This window comes from Ziziphus jujuba, chromosome 9 (genome assembly GCF_031755915.1).
Source record: "Ziziphus jujuba cultivar Dongzao chromosome 9, ASM3175591v1".
Classification (NCBI taxonomy): domain Eukaryota; kingdom Viridiplantae; phylum Streptophyta; class Magnoliopsida; order Rosales; family Rhamnaceae; genus Ziziphus; species Ziziphus jujuba.
This window is the reverse complement of record NC_083387.1, coordinates 23,585,612-23,606,100: the sequence shown is the minus strand read 5'-3', so window position 1 is coordinate 23,606,100 and position 20,489 is coordinate 23,585,612. Positions and strand designations below refer to the sequence as shown.

Below are 20,489 nucleotides of genomic sequence, written 5' to 3'. Positions count from 1 at the left end.
ATGTTATTATTTAATTAGTTTATGTTTAAATGTAATCTTTGAAAATTTGTTTATTCATAATTAGGTTAAAAGTAATTTTGGTACTAAAAAATCCACCAAATATGATATGACAAGGAGATTTATATGTTAAAAAATTAATATTAGTTAAGGGATGAATATAATTAAATAAAAGCCAACAATATAATGATTCATCATTAGTTCTTAAATATTTTAATATATTGTTTAGTATTCAAATATACTTAAACGTATATTTTTAATGTTTTTTTTTTAAAGAATAATTTTGTGGCTTGGTTTAAAATATTAATAAAGTTAGAGTTACCATTTAATCGATCAAATTATTTATCAAATACACACATATTATTATTTAATTATTTTTATATATAATTATATTTATACCATTAAGGGTTATAATAATATGTGTATACTTTTGAATAAAATAAATATGTGCATACTTATGAATAAAATAACGTTATCAATTAGCTTGATTTGGCATTTAAATTAAATTTTGGGTTTAACTTCTCCATTCCTTATAAATGGAAAGAAGAGAGATATTTTATTATTCATTTTGAGTGGATGAGAAATCAAAAATTATTTTGTCAGCCACATTTATAGGTTAGTGGTCTAAAAAATTGGAATGCCATCTTAATAAATCTCATATAATTTTTTTCTTTTCCTAACAAACACTTAAAACTATTAAAGAAAAATAAATACAACAAAAATAAATATTATTCATCTAATTGGAATTAGATTATGACAACTACCAAAGGTCTAGTCTAGTCACACTCTTTTATTGGAAAACAACCAACAAGAAATCAATGAGATGTACTAGTTTCACTAGACATTTTAGTGTCTAATAACCAGATAAAATATTTTTAAAGACATGTTTGCATTTTAATTTCATTTAAGTGAGTATAATAACATCATATCTATCTTTTTTTTTATAATTTAACAACAATTAGATATGATTTCAAGATGAATCTCTTCATTCCTTATAAAAGTGAACAATTTTTTAATTTATAACTAATTGATGTATTATCCTAAAAGAATATTCAAAAATATAAAAGTAAAAAATTAAATTAATATATATATATAGAAAAATTTTACGATACGAACGGTTCGCATGTGATTTTAAAAATCTATTTTTTGGATGTGGCAAAAAAAATCTACCAATACATAGAACTATTGGAAATGCTCTAAAAGTGACAATCCTCAACTAATTTGAATCACAACCTAATCTTTTATTTTGCTAAGAAGATTTGATAATTTAGCATTGCAAGAATTTATGATTTTTCTTTATGATAAGAGCACGTATGTTGTTGGGATATCTTTTTAAATGATAATGAGGGTTAAGTTTGCAAAGCACATAAACAAGAGTCTAAAAAAAATACTAAACATTGTTACGTGGTCATCAATCATTATGTAGCAATTTATTCAGAGATTGTTTTGTCAGAGAAATTGTTTCAGCCTCCCACCTTCAAACTAGAACATTTCTTGCTTATATGTGGATTAAGACAGGCAAACTAGCTCTAGTACAAGATCTTAGCAATACATATGCAGTGCCCTCTTAAAGCTACAGCTGCATTTTGTTTCTGGAAATGCGTTGTCAAAAAGTTATTAGTTAAATTTGAAATTTTAGGCTGTGTGCCCTCATCATTTACCATTCAAGGTTAGCAAGTACCACAGGCTCCTTTGTTTTCCGGAACTGCTGGTTGAGATCGGCATAAAAGCTTGTGCTTTCTACAAACATCTACCTGCAATTTATTTATCTATTTATTTATTATTTCTTTTTTTTATCAACAGAATGCATTTTAGTTCTCCGAAAGAAACTATACGATTTCTGAACAAAAGTAGAAAGAATTATGAGCTGCATTCATCTTCATTGCCAATTCCAGCATGCAAATATTGCCATATTGGAGCCAAGGGCAGGGATGTTGTCTAAGAGAGAGGTTGTGAAGAACTTGGACTACTAAAGAAGCATGCCACTACAATAAACCCAGAAACCAAAACAATAAGAATAATAATAAGAAGAAATAAATAAATAAATAAATAAAAGGTGGTAAACTAAAAGCGATAAGACCAGAAAGGTTCAAGAACAACAAAACAGTCATTCATTAAAAACATATCAGCAGTATTAAAGAAAAACAATACAGAGGTCTTGATACAGCAATCCAACATTTTGATATACATCGGCTTCAAAGCTGTTTGTTGCGACCTACAGCTTGTCAATGCCAAATTTGTTATGGAACATGGATTGCAGTTTTATTCTCTTATGAGGCTGCAGTAGGCGGACCCACTTGCATATTTTCTAGCAAGTTCTCGGTTATGAGGCTGCAGTAGGTGGACCCACTTGAATTCCTCCCGCTTTGATCACTTTAAGGTGCATTGTTCTCGGTTATGTATTTTTAGCTTTTCATTGGCAGCCACAAGTTCTGCAGCTACTCCAGGTTCATTTGCAGAGTGACCTGCATCTTGCACAACCTGTTAAGAGTGCGGAGATTCAGTAATTTGTCCAATAGAACATAACAACAAGTCATCAATAGTGAAGAGTGCAAAAAAAGTGAATGCTGAAATGAAACAAGTAACATTTTTTTCTCGATAATATAAGCAGGCTAGCAGTTCTTAACATGAAGTTCAAACCGCACTGATTATTGTGAAAATGCGTGAATCTGAATGGTTTTTCACTGGGTGGATACCATCAGCAAACTAATTTTCAATTCATGAGGACCAGTAAAATGATATAATTCCAAAGCAACCGAACATGAGTAGATCATTTAACAGCTATTTTATATTTCAGGATAATCTAGGACTCTTTTTAACAGTTTCATTACTTTAGGAACTTTGTTTATTTTCAGTTAGAAATATTAGTTGATTTAGTTTCCTTATTAGAATAATTTTATTCTATACATCAGGGTTAATAATAATGCTAGTCGTACATAACAGAATTCACCTAATGACTAACTGATAAATTATTCCCTCACTCTTTCTCTATGGTTTTATCTCCCTTTCTCCTCCCCTTTCCTCTTTCCTTATTTTTCTTTCCTAGGTCCCCCTTGCAAAGAGTATTATACGAAACCCAAATGCCATTTACCAATTACCGATTTCATTTCAACCTGGGCAGTTCAAACTGACATGGTCTAAAACAGTAAACATGGATCTGAAATTGCCATACATGGTTTTTGAGAAATTAGTCCAGCAAACAATAGATGAATTTCAAGTCTGATTATAGGATAATAATGGCAAAATTTAACTTCTCTATGGAAACAGAATTGTTACCACATAAATAGTACGGCATAGATTTCAACTTGCAAAACATTTTCTACCATGATAGAAATGAAATAACATATACACTAGGCATAAAATAATAAAAGTAAAACATTAGAAATTTATAACAAATAAAAATGAAACCAGCACAAAGATAAGTGACCTAGAATAATTCTCTCACCTTTAAGTCTGCCTCTGGCCACACTTTATGAAGATCCCAGGCTGACATCATAGGACAGCACACATCATATCTTCCCTGCAGGTATTACAACAATTCATTGAAATATAGAATATGAAGCAAAGATTCTTACCCAACTATCAAAGGCAAACAAAATATTTTCACAAGGAAAGAACCTTTGTTTTTGCCAGCACACAAGGGAAAACTTACTTTAGTAAATGCTGCTATCTTACATTTATCATATGAATGTAAATTATTTACATGAAAGACTCAATACTAACATAAAACTTCAAACATACTGCCAACACAAAATACAGTTTCTCCATCAAATGTTTCATTTTGTTAAGAAATTTATATTTTACTTTAACAAAATAGGGCTTCATCCTGTATCATAGGGGTATCTACACAACATGTACCAGCAGACATGCTCTTTAAAAGCCAGCAGGGAATAGATGCCTCCTCTCTGTTTTACATATTAAACAATGCCGAGGAAATTCTCTGCTAAATGAATTTTAATTGCTAACTTGGCCAAAAACATCAAGTGACAATATTAGTTGAAACAATCCTTCAGCCTATGAGACATCACTAAGTTATCATGATCTAGAAAGATTAATTTTTTCAATAAATAAGAAAAGCATGTTGACAACGAAAGGTGAAAGGAAAATATGAACCTGTACGATTATAGTGTTTATATGCCTGATCTTATCAACGTTATCCAACAGGAATGAATCTGAAGGAAAGAATCCCCTGTTAGAAAAGTAATGATTTTCAATCCTCGCAAATGCCTGCATACATACAAAAACAAATATTAGCAAATTTCACCTAAAGGTCAAATGATACATAAACATTGCACTAGGTGACAAACATGACAGATACTTTACTAAATTGTTTGTCACAGATATTTTACTAAATTATTCTTCACTTTTAAAATAATGAGAGACTACTACCTAGTCACATACTGACGTCTCACCCACGTTGCTCACATGCTTATTATCTTCTATTAAAATCCCAATATTTTTTATTTATTTATTTTTTTTATTTTCTTATGGGTAATCAGTGTCACCAAATGAAGAAAATAAAATGAGACAAATAAGGGAACAGGATCCCAAATATTAGAGCCTGCCTTAAGACCTCAAATTTGCTAGCAAACAAAAAACTAAATAAAAATCAAAGACTTCAAATATTTTAAAAAGTAAAATAATAACATACATATATCATCAACATTATACTTGCAGTATTTCCATGAAAATACATATGAAATACTTCAATCATTATTAGCCATATACTATGAAAGGATGCAGTTCAAAATTTTCAGAAGCAAGCTACCCAGTATCCAATTGTGTAAAATTAATCCCTATAAATGAAACTGGGATTAACGTGAACTTGGCCACCTATAAAATTCGGAGAGAAAAAAGAAAAAAAGAAAGTTTTCCTCATCCATAGTTTCCAACAAAATAAAAATCCCTTAAACAATTTTCAGTACTCAACTATTATATAAAAACCATGAGACTAATTATTATATCAACTTACCAATGAAAAAATATCATCATCCCCTTTCTTGATGTTTTCTTCATTTGGAATAAGATGAGCAGTCATCATTTCCCATTTGGTCCATGCTCTAGCAGCTGCATACTGAGAAATAGGGATAGATTGATTTAAGAATAATTTGTAGATATAACAGTCAATCCAAAACCACACATCAATGAGAATAAAATAATACATATTATTCCATTACAATAAATGCACTAAACTTTGGAAGAATAGTCTACAAGTAAACTCCATTATAACAAACAAAATCATAACAAGTAGATCTCAAGAAACTTATAAACACCATCCACATATTAAAGTTGAGAAATTGTGTGGTTTCCACATTTAAAGAGCATAAAATGTTATCACACCACATATACAAATATACACAAAAGCAAGAAACTGCAAGACTAGATCTCAGTAGACTTGACAATGCCACAGGCTAGGTTTCAAACAACCTATAAAGTAATTCTATGCCATTTTTTAATTGAAAGCCTGCTTTTCTCTACCAAATTGTCAGTACATAATTCTGAAAATTTAATTCCCAGAAAAGTTTGTACTTCTAAACAAATGAGGTCTGAGACATCAAATCACATTTTGCAGAAATATTAAAAGCATTAAAGACATAACATTTGAAAGAAAAAATGGCTAATGTAAAAACCAGGCAAGTCTTACTTGTGTTTCCAAGTCTTCGGAGTTTAATCGCTTGCTGTAAGCATCAACAAAACATCCCCTTTCATTTTCTGGAATCAGATCTCTAAATGGCTCCCAAGCTGTATATTAAGAAGATAGTAAACCATTTAGTCACTTCTAAAAGGTTTTAGCAATTTAATCATCTCAAGGGCACAGTCAACTAAAAAATAATCAAAGAAGCCACCCCTATCACAGAAAATTGGTTTTTGTATATCAAGTATATCCAAGAAAATCAGAATTATTGTGTATGTTTTGGAAACAATCTCAGCATTATGCATTCAGAAACACAATTCAACCATAACACATTGTCATATAAAATCCTAAAACCATTGAAAACAAATCTGTTAGAAACAATTGTAGTTATGGCTTATTAATGCATTTCATTATAAAAAAGAAACTTGAGTCTTATTTTTATGTTAATAAAGATATATGTTTGTCTCTTTTCTCTTCTCTCTCATTATCTAACCAAAAAAAAACTAAGTAAAAAATTATATAATGAGACAAGAAATCATCAATGAACTATTCACTAAAGCAGAAAAAGAATAATCTGAAACTCACCATCAGGGTATATAGCAGCAGCACCACCTTCATAAAACCAATCAATCTCTTTCTTTCTCAGGAGGAAAATTCCTCTAAGGACCATGCCAGTAACCTTACAACCACATCCACAAGGTTACAGTCAAAAACTATATCATATATGAAAAAATTTTCAAAGCCATGAGAAAGAAAGCAGCCAAAAATATAAAGAAAATAAAGAAAAAGAAAGTGGTTTGGTGCGAGAGAGAGATATGCTACTTTCAAGGGATTCAAACTAAGTTATGCACCTTATCTGGGTGTGTTTGGCTATATGCAAGAGCAAGTGTACTTCCCCAAGAACCGCCAAAGACCTGCATGAGCACACAGAAGAAAATTATTAGTAATTTAATCCATTAAAATTACTTTTTAAATCAATACTTCAACAAAAAATCTGACCTGCCACTCTGGAATTTCCAAGTGTTCCCTAAGCTTTTCAATGTCATCAATGAGATTCCAAGTAGTGTTTTCTACCAAGCAAGCATGGGGTGTACTTTTACCTGCACCTCGCTGGGGAATGGAACCTCTTTTTAGAAGAAACCATAGCGGTAAAATTCAACAAATGCTTAGCACAAAGATCCAAAGAGTTCATATAATAACCTGATCAAATAAAACGATTCGGTAATATTCAGGATCAAAGAATTTTCTATTACTCGGGGATGTTCCTCCTCCTGGACCCCCATGAAGAAAGACCACAGGCTGCAAGGTAAGGTTCACAAGATGATAAAATACAAAAGCACACAACAACCAAAAAACAAAATACAGACGGAGATATTCAGAAATACAACATAGACATTAAATCTATTCCAACCATCTTAAGGGCCGACCATATGTTTGCTTAATTTACTGTATACTCCATTTTGTGAATCATCTTCAAATTGTGTTACCAGCTGACACCAAATATTCCCAAAATCTTTTTTGACTTGCCTATTTAAAGGCAGAAATACTAAGATAGAATCATGGCATTTTTCCTTCGCTTTTTAACCCTAAATGGTATGTGGATCTAAGCCAGCTGGGGAAATACTGCAGAGGTAGACCAGTATTCAAGCTTAAAGAAAACTGAATGTAAACATCACCTACATGCCAGTTAGGATTTAACATACAAATCCATCACTACAATAAAAAGACAGTGCAACGCAATTCCCAGCACAAGAAAATGGTAGAGTGCATTTAAAACATAGAGAATATGACATTGCTAGAGACGGTAATCAATAAAACACATCACAAACACATGTGAAACAGCAATCGGATTTTCACAGCCAAAATTGCCCTTTAATGTTCATGCACAATTCGTAAACTGACAGACCTCCATTTCCACATAAATTATGATCAAATTCCCATGGTATATCTAAATTTCAAACTCACTCATTAAACACGAAACATGAAATAATCAAAAGAAGATAAAGAAACGCCAACAAACAATAATGTAATGAATTGGAGAAAGACCCAGATAGATATTGGTGAATGGTTACTCACATGCCCATTTGGATTCCCTGATTGCTCCCAATAGATTGTATGAATATCAGAAACCTTTAGAAACCCCGTACTGTAAGGCTCTATGTCAGAGTATAGATTTCTATTCAACTCCTGAATTTCCTTTCCTAAATCCATTGAATCGCTTAGTTCTGGCTCGCTCTTGTAACCAAGATTCTGGGCACACAAAGCTGAACTCTTCCTCCCTGCATTTGCAAACGAAAAGCAACACTTTTTCTCAGCAAAACCTATCTCGGATTACAAGTTATAAAACTAAAAACACAAACTTTGAAGAGCTTTCCAGGTTTACACCAAAACCCAACTCAGAAAAAGTTTCAATTTTTTTTTTTTCCCATATGAATCGCCATCATCATAATAGGAATGGATAATACAGTATCAAATTCAAAGAAACAAACATATAGAAATCACCAAACAGAGAATTGCATAAACCCAGAATCCAAAATTATGTAAATCCATAAAGAGAGAGAGAGAGAGAGAGCAATGACCTGAGGCAGTACGGTAGCTGGAGAACAAATGTCGAGTGAGTAACAAAGATGATGAAGAAGGATTCAGAATGGTAGAAATGAAGGGAAGATAAGGCCGAGGAGTGAAACTTATACTAAAACCCAACCTCATTCTTACGCATTATTATGCTTTAATCGTGGTAAAAATTCTTTGTATTAGTGGCCCAATTTCTTATTCACATCCAATTCCTTAAAAATTATATTCTCCGTCCTTCGCATCTTATCTCTTTTCCTTTATTTTTTTCTTTATTAGTCTCTGTAACAGTTTTAACATTTCACATTGATAGACAACACATTTTCTAATATTTAATAAACCATAAAAGATCAAATACCCAACAACATAACCTCAATAAAATGTCTTCCCTACATATTATTTTCAAAATGTAAAACTCGAAGCAAATGGCATTTTGATACAGGAGAACTGCAGATTATTCTCACTTCTTTCATTGGTGCGCGTGGGTGTGAGCGTGAATGGAATAGATACAAAGGCCAAAGCATGAAACAAAAAGGAACTCTTAAGGATAATAAATAAGAGTTTTATATGTCTCAACTTGCCGTCCAATTCTCATTGTTCGTTTCTTCTTTGATTTAATTTTTGGCCACCCCACATGAAAGCCACGAACTATTTACCAAAGTATGTTTTTTTATCATTGCTTTCTGACATCCAGTCCATCATCTCCCATATTTTCAAACCTTAATTACTTTTTCTTAACCAACATGTTTGTCAGCATTTTTACCCCTTTTTTTTTTTTTTTTTGTTTTTTTGTGGGTAATATTGTCAGCATCTTTGTTAATTGATGGCCTTTGTCCCCCTTTTTTTTTCTTTTTTTTTTTTTTTTTTTGGGGTGCCATCAGACCCTGAATTTGTCTGGATGCTTCAAGGATTGATTTTTATTTTTTTGGGGTAATAAGATGCTTCAAGATTTGATAATTTTGAATAAAATGTATATATATCCCATGAGTTCATGGTTATTTGTTTGGAATTCGATATAGAGTTTGAATAAAGTTCTCAATAGTGAGGTGAAGAAAGTGGTGACTGTGGTATTTGACTGTGGTATTTAGAAGCTAACCCAGTAGTAACCTGGAAGTTTGTGGATGAATTCAAATTTTGCCATGAAGTTCATTATGCTTAACCAAAGTGGTGGTCCTAGAGTGGGAATTTGTCCAATTGCTATAAACATTCTAGACTGATCAACTAGTTCTTCAACAATTATATTATAAATGGAGCTGAAAATATTGTATTCACATTGCCAATCATAAGAGATACCCCTATCTATTATAAAATAAGTGAAAATCTTGATATCTCACCCTTTCTAATATGAAGTAACTCACAAGTTTATGCTGACCAATAGGAATATAAAATCATCTTCTTGTCTTCTTTTATTCTCCAACCAAAAATAAACCCCTCTTCATTGAGGTCAAAAAAACCAACTCTCTTGCAAGCAGAGATATTAACATATGGTACATGTCCTTCCAAACCCGTTCCAGGGAAATTTCTTTCCATATTGTTTTGGAAGCCTAAAAGTACTTATGGTACTTAAAACTGGTGCTACAAAGAGTGTCTCTCCCAACCAGAACCAATTTTTTCTATCTATGAATAATACTAGTCTTAACATTTGAATCCCTCCTGGATAGCAATATTTTGACATTCTTTAGTGACGGTTATGGTGATGAGCTGGCAAGGCTCAGCCTCCTCCAGCATCTGGACTACCATTCTCATGGAAGGTCTTTGAACTGGATTATTTGAGGTGCAGTGAATTGCTATTCTCAAAACTTTTATAGCATCTTCTCTTGAAGCAGCTGAGATGCTTGAATCCACCAAATCAATCAAACTCTCTTTGTCTGTTATTTTGCTGCATACCCATTTCACAATGTCTTTGTTCTCTCCAAACTCTGCATCTACTGGCCTTTTCCCTGTAACCAACTCCATTAACACAACTCCAAAGCTGTACACGTCGCTTTTCTCATTTATTTTGTATGTATAGGCATATTCTGAACCCCACCAAAATCAAAGAAGACACAATCAGATTTTCATACCACCAGTTAAACCAAAATATAGCAATTACATAATTGAAAAAAAAAAATTTGTTAATTAAGACAATTCAAAATGGAAAAATGTTATCATATTTCCAACATATTAAATGATAGTTAGATGTTTATTAAAAAACAGTTTAAGTAATAAATATTGTCGTATCATGTATATGTTTTAAAAATTTATCAAAAAAGTGAAAATGTTTATCAAACTCAAAATCAAAATGACCAAAATTAAGGTTTATTATGAACAAATCAACTTAAAATTATTCAGAAATTTGAAAATCCACTTAATCATTTAAAAAAAAAAAAAAAAAAAAAAAAGTTACCAGGAGCAATGTAGCCTAGAGTGCCAGCAATGACATGGGTCCAATCTCCACCGGCCTGGACCATCTTGGCAAGCCCAAAATCAGCAATCCTAGGCTTCCAATTCTCATCCAACAGAATATTACTGGATTTCACATCTCTGTGTATCACAGCCTTACCACATCCATGGTGCAGATACTCCAAACCTTTTGCGGCCCCCACAGCGATCTCATATCTCATCTCCCAACCCATCTCGATCTTCTTACACGTGTGCAGTCGGTCCCACAAACTCCCATTCGGCAAGTACTCGTAAACCAGCAGATTACTATCCTCGCTCGTTATGCTACAGTAAAGCTTCACCACGTTGACGTGTCTCAATGAGCTCAACGTCGCCACCTCTGCATCGTACTCCGGCGACCGGGATTTCCCCCTCTTCAACATCGCTGCACTGCTCCTGCAACTATTCCTGTCCCCGGGATTCGACACCGCCGTCGCCGTCCATATGTGTTTCACGGCGAGTTGTTTGCCGTCGCTTAGCGAGACCTTGTAAACGTTCCCTGAACCTCCTTTTCCGATCAGGTTCTCCGACTTAATCGCGTCGATGATCTCCTCCTCCGTGAAGCTTAGTAGATGGTAGGGTTTCATGTTCCATGAGCTTCGCTTCAATGGGTTTTCGCTTTTGTCGTTCTTTTGTGACTTGAATAGCAAGAAATAGGCAAGCGAGGCTAGCAGAGCCACCATTCCGGCGATGAAACAGGAAATCAAGGTACGGACGTGCCCGGAATTTCCAGAGCTCGGGGACGAAGAGCAGTGACGGACGCTCTTCATGTCGTCGCTGCAGACACCTGGGTTTCCGGCGAAGCTCGAATTGAAAGCTTCGATGGAGAGCGATTCGGGGATCCGACCCGTTAACCGATTGTTTGACAGGTCGAGAAGGCTCAGTCTGAGCGACGAGAAGGAAGAGGGAACTTCACCGGACAATTTGTTGTCCGAGAGATTCAGAGAATTTAGACTACGCAAAGAGCCAAGACTTGAAGGAATTTTCCCGGAAAATGAGTTCTGGGCAAGGTTTATCTGAGAAATTGAAACACAGGAACCTAATGAGTCCGGTATGGAACCGGAAAATTGGTTGCTATCCAAATCAAGCATGCTTAGTTTCTTCAATTTTCCAATGTTTTCTGGGATTTTACCCGAAAATTGATTCGAGGTAAGCTGGATTGAATCCAACAAAGAAGCTTCAGTGATCTCATCGGGCAATTCGCCGGAAAATTTATTATTACCCAAAAGCAATTGAGCTAAAGACTTTGCGTTTCCAATATCGGAAGTCACAGAACCTTCAAACCGATTCGAAGAAAGATCAATATGAGCTATATTGGGCAAACCCCAAATTCCCGATGGTACAATTCCGGAAAGAGAATTATTGGTGACCCTCAATCGGTTCAGAGACTTACAGTCCTCATAACTCGCCGGAAGCTCGCCGGTGAACCTGTTATTAAGCATAAGAAGCTTCATCATCTTGTTGTTCTTGCACATCTCCGGCGGTATTGGACCCGTCAGAAAATTATCCGATACGTCGATATATAGCATCCCTGACCATGACCCAAGTTTCTGAGGAAGCGTTCCTGTGAGCTTGTTCGTGTAAAGAGAGAGATTACTGAGGTTTTTTAGCTCTCCGAATTCCTTTGGAACCTCACCCACAAACTGGTTTTCGAAGAGTTGCAGAGAAGCGAGGTTGGTTAAGAATCTGAGCTCCGAGAGATCACCTTCTAGCTGATTAGTCGAAGCGTCGAAGTTCACGAGGCTAGTCAGATTTCCAAATCCGTTTGGCAATTTTCCTGACAATTTGTTATTGTAAAGCTCGAGTTGATAGAGGTTTTTCAATCTTCCGATACTTTCCGGGATTTCACCGGACAATTTGTTGTCTGAGAGCTCGAGATTTTGAAGCAGAGTGAGATTTCCAATGTCTTTTGGTATTCTGCCATTGATGCTGCAATTTGTGAGATACAACCAATACAATTTCTCGAGCTTCAGTACCTCAGTAGGAAATGGACTTGGATCAAATGGGTTATCTCCGAGACTTATAAAGGCCAAATTGGTAAGATTTTCCACCGATTTCCATGGAAAAGCCCCGGAAATTCCACTGTGGTTCAAATTCAAGTATCTCAATTCACGCAAAGAGGACAAATCGGCCACTTTCCCGGTAAATGAATTCAAACCCAAATCCAAATGCTGCAGACGAACACAGTTTTTCAAATCCTCACCGATGCTGCCGCTCAACGAATTCGAACCGAGGGAAATCTTTTGCAGGGATTGGAGGGAACATATCGCATCGAAAGGAACAGTTCCCGCCAGATTTTGATTAGGAAGGTTGATTTCAGAGACGAGTCCGTTTGAATCGCATTTGATCCCCGCGAAGTTGCATACGGAATTGCCTTCGACCCATGAACTGAAAGTGGTTGGATTTGAATTTTCAAACGCAGCCTTGAATTTCATCAGTTGCTGAAACTCATCGGCGCTTGTGGACAGAGAAACAGAACAGAGAAAGAGAATAAGACAAAGAATCATAGGAGGAGACCATCGCCGGCGAGCATGCATGGCCGACATGCCGTGTGGGTTGGTGAAAGTGGAAGAAGAAGAAGGTGGGGATGGAAGACAATTTAAGCGGCGGTTTGAAATCTTGCGTCCAAACTCCATTATTGATCACGTGTTGAAAAGGTTTTTTTTCTTTCTTCTACCTCTGAGTCGTGACTTGTGGGAAAGAGAATTCAGTCACGGCAATATATTTCAAAATTGAAAACTAAATGTATGGTTTAGGTGTGGAAAAATTAGTCGTTATTTTGATTCAATTCAATGACGTCAGGGTTTTAGTATACATGGTTTTGTGTGGATTTCCAATCATTATTTTATTTTTCGTGGCCACATAATAATATTAATATAAAAGTTGGAAGTCAAGCTTATTCCTAATTTTCTATGGTAAATAGACTTTTTTAAATAATAGTACAAACAATTTATCGTTGAACTTCAAAGTCTATTAGAAAGTGATCACTAATGAAAAGTATATCAATTAATGATTAATTGAAAAATATGTAATGGTGTACTCTTTAGTCCAACAAATACCGCCCCAAGTATATAACATCAACTATATAGCAAAACAAAGACTAAATGACATTTAGTAAAAACAGGCGAGTTAAAATTTTGTTTTTGGATCTACTAAAAGACATAAAATTTATATGATTCAAACAGACTTAGCAAGTGACATAAACAATTAAATATTTTGATGGGTGAAAGGGTGATGTTCATAGTATCTTCTATTAAATTTTTTTTTTTTTTAAATGACTTTTATGATATTGGGAATGAAAATATTTACAAGATTAGAAGAGCTTTGAATGTATAAGAAGTGGGTGGTGTGAATGTGAGATCATTTATTAAAGTTTTCTTTGTTGTTTTTTCAAATGCAATAGGAAGAAGCAGAGCTGACGGTGAGATAAAAGCTTTTTGGTCATGGCAGTGGAATGTCGTGTAGTGAAAGAATCGCAAGCAGTGAAGCATGGAATTTATATGAAAAATACCAATTTGGCCGCCATGGTTGACTTTGCTCCTGATTGTTGCCACGTCTACACCTTGATTCCCACGTCAGCTAAGCATGTGATTTCCTGGAAACTCTGGTTTTGCACTAGTCCCCCAACCATATCAGCTCTCCTTTTAAGTTTTTGCAAACAAAGGTTTTTATTTTTATTTTTATCATTATTTTGGATGAAATGAAAAAGTTTATGTTATCCTTTCATAATTAAATAAAAATAATTTTCATGTGAAAAAACATATACTTAGTTAACACGTGAGACACATGAGTTTACCTTGGTAGGAACCCCCCTGTCGTAGCAACTCTCCAATGTAACACCACAATTAATAATTTTAAATTTAAAAATCCAATTAGATAAATGGTAACTTTTAATATTTATTAAGTTAAAAGGTGGAAAACTAATTCTCACTATATTAAAATTTTATATACATTATAGTGATCCATTGAAGTGATAAGTATTAGTTCGTACCACTTTTTTGAATTAGTATCTTTTAAAAATAAAATTTAATTTTTTACTATTAACTAAATAGTAATCTGAATATTTGTTAAATAATCATATTTCTATTATAATTTAGAAGATTGGTTTCAAAAGATCAAAATTGTATTTGTTATGATTCAATTCATATTAAATCAATCTACATTATCATTCTCTAAATTCTTTTAAAAACCGATTTAAAATTGCATTACTAGTCTCTGTGGATATGATAAACTATTAAAATTCTACATAGACAAAAATGAATTTTATGCATAACCATCCAACCACTAATGCAATTTGAAATCTAACTAATATATTATTCATAGAAGCAAGCAACCTTATTCATCTTAATTTTCTTTTTAAGACTCATATTCCATAATGTTAGCATATTAGGAGTCAACAAAGCACAACAAAACTATCATTAACTAAGCAATACGATTGATTTAAATAATGCCAGTAACAGCAAGAATTTGATTCGTTTTGAGCTTTCACCAACCAGCGTTTCAGCTCAAATGATCACTAATACACAAGTAACCAATTTAGAATCTGTTCAGGGTTAATTATTTTTCAAAAATCATCTAATTGGTAATTTTTCCTATAATCATTAAATAGGTAATTTTTTAATATAAAAGTAATTAACTAGTGTTATCAAGAAGAAAAAAGTGGAGACAAGTCGTAAACTTCTCGTAAGGGAGCTCTTTCTCTTTCTTTTTATTTGGAAGTGAAGACAAACTGATATGTAAAATACATCATTTTCAATCCTAAAAGGAAAAGGAGGGGAATAAATACTCAAATTTAAAGTGAATAAACAAAATTCCACATTCGATCTAATCTTTTAAGTGAGTATGCATGCATCGGACCGCCAATAAATAATAGGCACCCCCACCCAAGGCAAAGTTAGTGAGCCGTGTAATAGACAACCATTTTGCATGGTTCGAGGGGCACTTGAGTCAGCCAACGATGTCTGAAACACCAAACTCTAATGGATCGACAGATGAATTGGGGGCAAAGCTTGAATCGAAGACAATGGGACGAGGTACCACCTTGTCTCAATAAACAAACTCCTAACAAAGAACCTAGCCACATTCTTCGCCTTATCTAAGGTAGCGTTTGGTAGCAGAACAGATTTGGATGAGACAAGTATTGTGTGTTTACAAAAAAAAATATCTTATTTATATTTACGTGGAAAATTTATTTTTTGTTTTTACACCCATAAATTATATTAATATATAAGTTTAGAAATAAATTAAAATTAAATGATAACATAATATTTTATAAATTGCAATTAATTAAAAATAAAAATAATTTAATGATATTTATATGATATTTGTAATTATTTTTTATATCCATAAATTACGTTAATATATTGTTTTGAAAACATATTAAAAATTATATTTGAAAGCTTAAAGTAAAAAGTGGATTATAGATTTATTTATACTCTTCTAACTAAACATATATATATACAATCCGTCTATGGTGCGGACGGTCCTCATTCGGACGATAGTATTGATGACGGTTTTTTAAGTATTAGTGACGATTTTCTAAAAAACCGTCGTTAATACTATAAAAAACCGTTACTAATACTGTGGTCCTCATGCGGACCGTCCTCGCTATAGAATTTCCGTATATATACATATATATATATATATATGTATATATATATGTATATATATATATATATACATATATATATATATATATATATATGTATTTTAACACAAAAAAAAAACATAAGGCAGTTTTCAATTTAAAAAATATGGCACTTCAAACTTAAAAAACAGCCTAATATTATTTAAAAGTGTATATACTTTGACCAACGAAGAAAAAAGAAAATGAATTTATTATACTTGGAAAATCCACTTACACTAACTAGGAGGGAAACGAAACCAAGTTTTTTTACTTTTCTTCACTCCAAAATATTGTTCAATTACAACCTTTGACTTTTTATTTATTTTTATTCTTTTCCCAAACAATTGAGTAGAGGTTCCTCGTTTTTTATTTTGTATTTTGCTAGGAATTTCACTTTGACGATTTGTCTGATGGTTTGAAAAAGATATATTGGGTATGAAAGAGTAGAAGGCAAGTAGAGAATTAAATATTTAAAAGCATGGGATATGATAACTCTTTCTTTAAAGACAATGCAAAATAAATTATTGATTATCCAACAGGTAAGTAGGCAACTAAGATATAAAATTCAGCTTGGCAAATACAGCAATTCAATCCAGGACACTCAATAAAGATCAAAATGTCAATTTTGCATCTTCCTGCAAAATCATGCAACCAAGTCCAAATCCATATGCAAATCCAGCTTTCCCACATTCTTGACATTGCATACTTGATTATTTGCATCCGAGTTTGCCAAAGGACAATCTAGCACTAATCTGACCAACATAACAGTTCTTTTAAAGTGAAGAAAAGCATTTAGAAGCCAAACAAAGAAAGCAAAAGAGCATTAACTTTGCTTAATTAACTTCCCATTTGACTTTACATGCAACGAATAATAAGTTAAGAAATTAAAATATAAACAAATAGAATATGCTCACATACTCAATTACGCATTTTAAAAATTAAAATGTTTCTAATAGCTACAACAAACAGATATTGCAATTATGCATTGTAAAAATTCACATACACAACCTCATGTGACCCAAATATACAACAATTGGATTAGTCCTTCATTAGGAGGAGGGAACCTAAATCCAGGAGGAAGATTTTCTTACATTTTTTATATGATAAAAGAATTAAAAAAAGAAAACAGAGGAAGCAATTTGATTGGGTTTTCGAAGTCTTTCGATGCCAAATGGCTAAGCAAGAACAAAAACTACAAAGAATCACTTAAAAAACTAAGCTTAATATCATCACCGGCAATGAGGTATTAATGGGGTCTACTTTCTGTGAGATAGAGCAAAAAAAACTCAACCTTGACAAAGAAGCAGTCTTTGCTAATAAAAGTCTTCTTTTTATGTTAGTTTTTTTATGTTAGTAATGACAGCTAACACTTTGACAAAGATGTAATTGCATGGGCGAAAATATTGAAAAAAGAAAAAGAGTGTGTGTGTGTGTGTAATCACTAACATGTATCAATAAAATTCATGGTTGAAACAATATTGCTATTATTGGCAAAAAAATGTATTAAACTTACTGTCTAATTTTGATTGGATACGTTTTAATGGCAGCAAATATGTTAAAGAAGTGGAAATATTGCTACTTGTTACCAAAAAAGTTCGACATATGAGCAAACAGTTTGAGAGCACAACTAATTTGGCAGCCTCTGTAATTATTGATTTGCACAATACATTGAAAGATGCTGAAACTGGTTTTGAAAATGCTATTAAAGAAAGGCATATGAAACAAAATAGGATTTCTAAGTTGGATGCTGATGTAAAAGTGTTACAAAATTCGTGTGGTGAGCTGAGGCTTAAGCGAGAGATTTACCCAGCTAAAGATGATAAGCTAAAGGAAAGAGAGAAAGAAGTTTCATCATTTCTCAATTCCATAAGTAGGAAAGAACAAGGTCAGCCTTCATTTCTTATATGTTTTTTAATCTTCCACTTTGTTTATTTGTGTGTAGGGTTCCGATGAGTTTTTTTTTTTTTTTTTCTAAATTTTTGTTGCTTTAGAAGCGGAACATTCTCTCTTATCAGCATCCCAACTCAAAGCCCTCTTTCGCAAGATCAATGGGATTCAGATCTCTAAAGCCCTCTTTCACACCAACGCATGATTATCACCCGACTATCACCATCATCTAATTCTAATTCTTTGCACACAAACATTACCCAAATTAGTTCTAATTCTCCAACCAACATCACGAATAGAATTAATCTACCCAACGCATGATAAGCATCACATCAACGATAGGCAAAAATAGAACACTTACCTTCCACACCTGATGCTTTATCTCTAGTTTAAGCCTCCAAAATCAAGCCTTCTTCCTCTTGAATATCAAATCAAACCCTAACTTTATAGATCGAAGCTTATTTTACAGATCAACAAATGACATTTCCCAAAAAAATTTCATAATTTGTCAGCTAAAAAAATGACGTAAAAAGACAAAAAAGAAAAAGAAGATGATGATGATGGAAGATTGATGAAGCAAAAGAAGAAGAAGAACTCACCGGCTAGAGATGCTTCGAAGGGGATGGTCAGCTTGGAGATGCGAGATCAGAGATGCTTCAAAGGGGGCAACCAAAAATGCTTCGAAGAAAGCTCGTTCGGACAAAAGTGACCCAATCTCTAGATGGGTTAGATCTATCCCGTTCATTTGGGATAAAATGACCAACGGGACAAATCTGTCCCCCTCCTATTTTTGCTTTCCAAAAAACATATTGAAACTATGTCCTGTCTTGACCTGCCCAGTTCTGCGTAACAAACATGGCCTGTAATGTTCATGAGGAAAAATTCTATCTTTCATAAAATAGCACGAACTTGAATTGGTCTTCATTGCTCACTATCTGTTGATAAAATTATGTTAATATATGAATATATATGTGGAATGAAAATATAAATAAAAATACAGGAAATTGATAAAATAAAATTAAGAACCTGTATATTCTTAGCTTTAATCTGCTTGTTGAAAAATAGTCTGAAGTTTGTGTGGTACTACAATTTTCCTAAAACAATTTCCGTCCCATCAGTGCAGATGTTCTCCCGACAGCTGTCTCTTAGGATACAATAGAGTCTTGAAGCTTTCGGATGTAGAACCACCGAAGCTTTCTCTCGTACTTTCTGTACACCTTTGCTTTATTAAACTACTATTCAATATTCAAAATTCTATGATTTTCTCTAGTTTTTTAGTAAAACTCGTGAGGGAGAGAGAGGATAATTCAAAAACTCAAAATTACTATCATTTTCTTCTCTTTTCCTTACAAAAAATCAATCCAATCAAATTCCAAAAATGGAAAAACCAATTAAAGCCCATTAATTCAAAATCATTCAAACCAAATAAATACAAAACGTTACACTATCACCTATTTGGCTTTAAGTGAGTGTATAACCTCTTTTTGTTGAATCCTAATGAGTTACGGACAAAGCTTGCTGTCATTATCAAAAATAACCTTTTTGAGATGTGAGGTGCTGAAGTAATCTTTGTATAATACGCTTAACTGTAGCCAGCCCCCGAACTATGCAAAAGAAAGGAGGCCAGGGAGCGGTTCCCCCCTAATGTGATTGATCAAACAAATAGGCCTAGATCCATGCCTCTTAATGAATCAAATGGTCCTTTAATCTTTTTAAAAATCATCTAATTGGCATTTTTTTTAGAATTATTAAATAGGTGATTTTCTAATATCGAAATCATTAAATAGATAATTTTATAATTTTTAATCAAACATTATATGATACATTTTTGTCTATTTGAAAGTGATTTTAACCTTTTTAAAATCAATCCCGAACGAGCACTTGATACCCTACTTGGTTACAAGCATTCCTACAAGGTTTTGCAATAGAAAGGTTATTTGATTCTCAATCAATGTGGTAATTTTACCTTTATTGAAGAGATTTAAACTTTTCAATCAACTACAAAAAATAAAATATATATATATATATATTAATTTGATTAATATTAGTCTCCATATAGATTTGGTAGGTTGCTCTTTCTATATTTAAGTTTTTTATTTTAAAATATTTAAATGATATGCTAATGTGATAAGTGGGTCGATAAGAGCCTCAAAAATGATTATTCTTTTATTGCTAAATTTTTTTATCACATAAAAAATAAATAGCTACTAGAAAAAATATTTAGTAGATCGGTCTAAACACCCTGTTAAGCTGATATGACAAAAAAAATAGACACTATCAAAGTTATTCTCTATTTTTTGAAGGTCTATTAGACGTTTCGAAATTTCCTAAAAAAAATAATTTTTTTTAAAA

At 33.1% G+C, this 20,489-nt stretch overlaps 2 protein-coding genes and 1 long non-coding RNA gene across 4 annotated transcripts; all 3 read right to left on the bottom strand.

Moving 5' to 3' along the window:
- Positions 1–2,083: 2,083 nt before the first annotated feature.
- On the bottom strand, positions 2,084–8,715 carry LOC107427477 (proline iminopeptidase). The gene is made up of 11 exons (XM_016037849.4): positions 8,212–8,715; positions 7,709–7,911; positions 6,833–6,931; positions 6,632–6,742; positions 6,484–6,546; positions 6,218–6,311; positions 5,642–5,739; positions 4,970–5,071; positions 4,111–4,224; positions 3,443–3,517; positions 2,084–2,478 (listed from the first exon to the last, which is right to left on the bottom strand). Exons 1-11 carry the CDS (start codon positions 8,339–8,341, stop codon positions 2,368–2,370), a joined length of 1,200 nt encoding a protein of 399 aa, XP_015893335.3. The 5' UTR covers positions 8,342–8,715; the 3' UTR covers positions 2,084–2,367.
- Positions 8,716–9,584: 869 nt separating this feature from the next.
- Positions 9,585–13,345, bottom strand: LOC107427476 (receptor-like protein kinase 7). The gene is made up of 2 exons (XM_016037846.4): positions 10,590–13,345; positions 9,585–10,221 (listed from the first exon to the last, which is right to left on the bottom strand). Exons 1-2 carry the CDS (start codon positions 13,258–13,260, stop codon positions 9,839–9,841), a joined length of 3,054 nt encoding a protein of 1,017 aa, XP_015893332.3. The 5' UTR covers positions 13,261–13,345; the 3' UTR covers positions 9,585–9,838.
- Positions 13,346–16,734: 3,389 nt separating this feature from the next.
- Positions 16,735–19,354, bottom strand: LOC112492779 (uncharacterized). 2 transcript variants are annotated; one of them, XR_009640804.1, is made up of 3 exons: positions 19,164–19,337; positions 18,737–19,072; positions 16,735–18,594 (listed from the first exon to the last, which is right to left on the bottom strand). It is a non-coding gene; the product is annotated as an uncharacterized LOC112492779 (long non-coding RNA). The 2 variants fall into 2 exon arrangements; XR_009640803.1 differs by having other exon boundaries at positions 16,735–19,072; positions 19,164–19,354.
- Between the last annotated feature and the right edge of the window lie 1,135 nt (positions 19,355–20,489).